A 3,307-nucleotide genomic window follows, 5' to 3' on the forward strand; every position below is an offset into this window, starting at 1 on the left:
TATCAAACAAAATCATCATATGTAATTTCAATAATAATTATAATAAATTTTAAACATGACGAATATAATTTGATATATGCTCTCAAATACTTCCACTCAGTCAACTCCCCGTTCCAAATCAAATGTATCAACTATGTAGGACAACCCTAGCTAGTTCATTAATTTTAATTTTTTTCAGCGGGCTTTAACTTGATTTTTTGACGTCCCTGGACGGGCCCATCCATTTCACACTTGTTGGGCCAACGTTTATAAAAATAAAATAAACCGGTCCTCGGGCCCTCGTTCTTTCTCTCTCGGTTGGCACTGGAAGTCGAGGAAAAGTTAGAACCAGGATGGAGAAGCTTAGATGCCAAAGGATCGGATGCGAAGCACTGTTCAGCGAAGACGAAAATCAGGAAGATTCATGTACTTACCACGATTCCGTAAGTACTTTTAATTCGTGTGTGTTTGATTTTTTTTTGGATCTCTTCTATTTTTCGGTTAATTTACGGATTGAGGTGATTTGATCGCTTACAAGATGAATTAGCTATTCGGTGAAAGTTTAACCGAGTATTTTTTAGATTTGCGGCGGGGACTATAGAGTTGGCAAATGATTGTATGATTAATATCCTGCAGAAATCGTAGTTGAATTTTGTCAGGGTTTAAGCCTCCTGTTTATTTACCTTATGATGTACATTTTCTTTCTTGGATGATGTTTCGGTTTGTTCTCCAACGTGTAGTCTTTTTTCTTGATTTATTTTGAGCTTGAATTAATTGATTCGATGCTTTTAAGAAAGTATTTTCTGCCTGAACAGCTATATCGACGGTCCATTGTTTTTGTTATTTGGGTTTTTTTCGACTGTAGAAAGTGATAATGATTGACAAAGATGCAGAGAAAGTACGCTGGTGTGAATAATCACGTAGCCGATTCTGAGAAAAACATAGAATAACAAACGAGAATGTCTGCAGAAAGGATTGTTTAATTAACTGGTCATGTTGTCATACATTCTTGGCATCGCGTGTCTAACTTGTAATTGATTTGGAAGCTTAAATGGACCTGCGGCTTATGCAATGTACTTATTACCTTGCATTTCTTAAAAGTCACTAATTTAATTTCGCCTGATGTATGTCATGCTTCAACTGGGATTCCGTCTCTTAAACCAGTGTGTAAATGACGCTTTCTCTAACTTTCTCCTTTGACGAGTTTACAAAATTGCTTTTTTTCTGATTTGTAAAATTAATCACAGAAGTGTCTTTAACAGCCAATATTTCATGATGGGATGAAAGAGTGGAGCTGTTGTAAGCAAAAGAGTCACGATTTTAGTCTATTTCTAGCGCTTCCTGGGTAGGTAACTTTTCCCTCTTGTTATGCATGCATTTTAAAAGTTCAAAATCTTACTGTCCAATATCTCTGTGTCCGCTTTCCTCAATGTGTATCTGTCTTTTTCTTTTAACCGATGACTTCTTCACTCACTAAATTTTTTTTCAAGATGTTTATGGGAGCTGAGCTTTATGTTTTTATTCCATAGTAATGAATTTAATTACTAATTTTCTGGAAGTTATCTCTATAAGATATAGAAAGTATTCATATTTACTGAAAGGATGCTGATTTTTTTTGAAAATTCCAATCGTGAATGGCGCTTAGGTTCAACCTTCTGTTTGTTCCCTTCATTAAAGATGGGGGGGGTCTACTCATTTTCATTCTTCTTTGTGTTGATAGAATCTGCCAGCTTGCTAGTGATCTATCTATGGTATTTTGTTAGAAACTGATTGCTGTTGATGTGTAAAGTTGCAAGACAGGAAAGCACACAACTGAGAAACTGGTGTTGCCGAAGAAAGCACCAGCTCCAAAGCAACCGGTTTATGAAACAAGTTCCGCATTCAGTTCATCATCAAAAGATTCTTGCCCACGGTGCCGCCAAGGATTTTTCTGTTCCGACCATGGTAGGCCTGTTATGTAGTGATTTGACTTCTTTTAAAATTGAAGGCTGATTATTTGCGGATAAAAATTGCACGTTTCACTTAAATAATTAGCTCAGAGCCAACAAAAAACGACTTTTATATACATAGATTTGTTAACTTGTAATATAATCAAGTAGCTTGAGTTCAGATAAGGTTATGCTACTGGTATTTTAAGATTGATCTTGCTTTTCATCCTCGTCAGGTTCACAAGCTGGAGCATTGAACTCAAAAGTATCCAATTCTGTGCTAGATGCTCCTACTGAAATTAATCGAACATTACAGGATGCCCAACCCCCAAAACCAAAGAAAATTGTCGACATAAACCAACCCCAGACCTGTAAAAACAAAGGATGTGGTGAAACTTTTAAAGAGAAGGATAATCACGATGAAGCCTGCAGTTACCATCCTGGACCAGCAGTTTTCCATGACCGAATAAGAGGGGTAAGAATACAAGTTGCCTACGTTTTCTCATAATTAAATTTGTTTGATGAAACTTCTCATTAGCCTTCATCATCGTTTATAGATAGGCTGTATTACAAAATAAGTTGGGATGGGTAACATCAATATAGATTCTATTATTTATGGTGCTCCGTTTGAAGCTAGAATCTCGTCTTATCATTAAGTCAACAATTTGTTTAATCTCCTCTTACTTAACCATTCACCCACCTCAACTGGCAAACCACAATTCTGGATAACTTGTCTTCTGAATAAGTTATCCATTGAAATGCGCAACACACTTGTGATATCTTCTTTCCTTTTGATTTGCAGTGGAAATGCTGTGATATTCACGTTAAAGAATTCGATGAATTTATGAACATACAACCATGTGCCAAAGGATGGCACAATGCTGATCCAGAGTCGTAAAGATGGCGCAAATGTCCTCTATTTGAACGGTTCAGCAATATGGAACGTTTGCTGCAGTTTATCGCCATTTATCGTCTATGGTTGGCATATTCGGTCAAGTGTTGAAAATGGAGAAGATATTGTTTTACCAGTGGCACTAATCCATTTCAATCTTGTTCGACCTTTAGCACATTTACCCATGCAGCCAGGGGTTGATGCAACTGCAAGTATGAGTGAAAGCTGTGCTTCTATTTAAAGATTTAAAATAAATATCTTCAATCATAAAAAGTAAAAATGATTAACCAAGTTATAATTAATAAATTTAATCAATTTATTTAATTTGAATAAATAATACACACACACACAAACACTCGGTAATTACAAACACACCCTCAGACTAATGTATATAAATTCTGTAATTATAAACATTTCTTAATTAATTTTGATAATCTTTTTATACCACTTCCAAAAATACGTACATCAATTTAATGATGTATTAATAATATTCAATAAATTTTCGTAT

At 35.3% G+C, this 3,307-nt stretch overlaps 1 protein-coding gene and 1 long non-coding RNA gene across 4 annotated transcripts; one reads left to right on the forward strand and one right to left on the reverse strand.

Annotated features, from left to right (window-relative positions):
• Window positions 1-289: 289 nt before the first annotated feature.
• LOC140966674 (cysteine and histidine-rich domain-containing protein RAR1-like) lies at window positions 290-2,965 on the forward strand. Of its 3 annotated transcripts, none has more exons than XM_073426926.1 (5): window positions 290-422; window positions 1,242-1,324; window positions 1,769-1,923; window positions 2,144-2,382; window positions 2,710-2,965. In XM_073426926.1, the coding sequence occupies exons 1-5, from the start codon at window positions 333-335 to the stop codon at window positions 2,803-2,805; spliced, it is 663 nt and encodes a 220-aa protein (XP_073283027.1). In that variant the 5' UTR covers window positions 290-332; the 3' UTR covers window positions 2,806-2,965. The 3 variants fall into 3 exon arrangements, with proteins under 3 accessions (XP_073283027.1, XP_073283029.1, XP_073283028.1); XM_073426928.1 differs by having other exon boundaries at window positions 298-422; window positions 1,227-1,324; XM_073426927.1 differs by lacking the exon at window positions 290-422 and adding an exon at window positions 1,020-1,146.
• LOC140966675 (uncharacterized) lies at window positions 431-1,261 on the reverse strand. The gene is made up of 2 exons (XR_012173419.1): window positions 1,156-1,261; window positions 431-1,119 (listed from the first exon to the last, which is right to left on the reverse strand). It is a non-coding gene; the product is annotated as an uncharacterized lncRNA (long non-coding RNA).
• Window positions 2,966-3,307: the final 342 nt, after the last annotated feature.

This window comes from Primulina huaijiensis, unplaced genomic scaffold (assembly GCF_012295235.1).
Source record: "Primulina huaijiensis isolate GDHJ02 unplaced genomic scaffold, ASM1229523v2 scaffold207642, whole genome shotgun sequence".
NCBI lineage: Eukaryota > Viridiplantae > Streptophyta > Magnoliopsida > Lamiales > Gesneriaceae > Primulina > Primulina huaijiensis.

Excerpts from the sequence above, each read along its gene's own strand:
- LOC140966674 (XM_073426926.1), top strand. The coding sequence starts at position 333 with ATGGAGAAGCTTAGATGCCAAAGGATCGGATGCGAAGCACTGTTCAGC. Across the intron at positions 423-1,241 it reads CATGTACTTACCACGATTCC|CCAATATTTCATGATGGGAT; the intron begins GTAAGTACTTTT and ends TGTCTTTAACAG. Across the intron at positions 1,924-2,143 it reads ATTTTTCTGTTCCGACCATG|GTTCACAAGCTGGAGCATTG; the intron begins GTAGGCCTGTTA and ends CATCCTCGTCAG.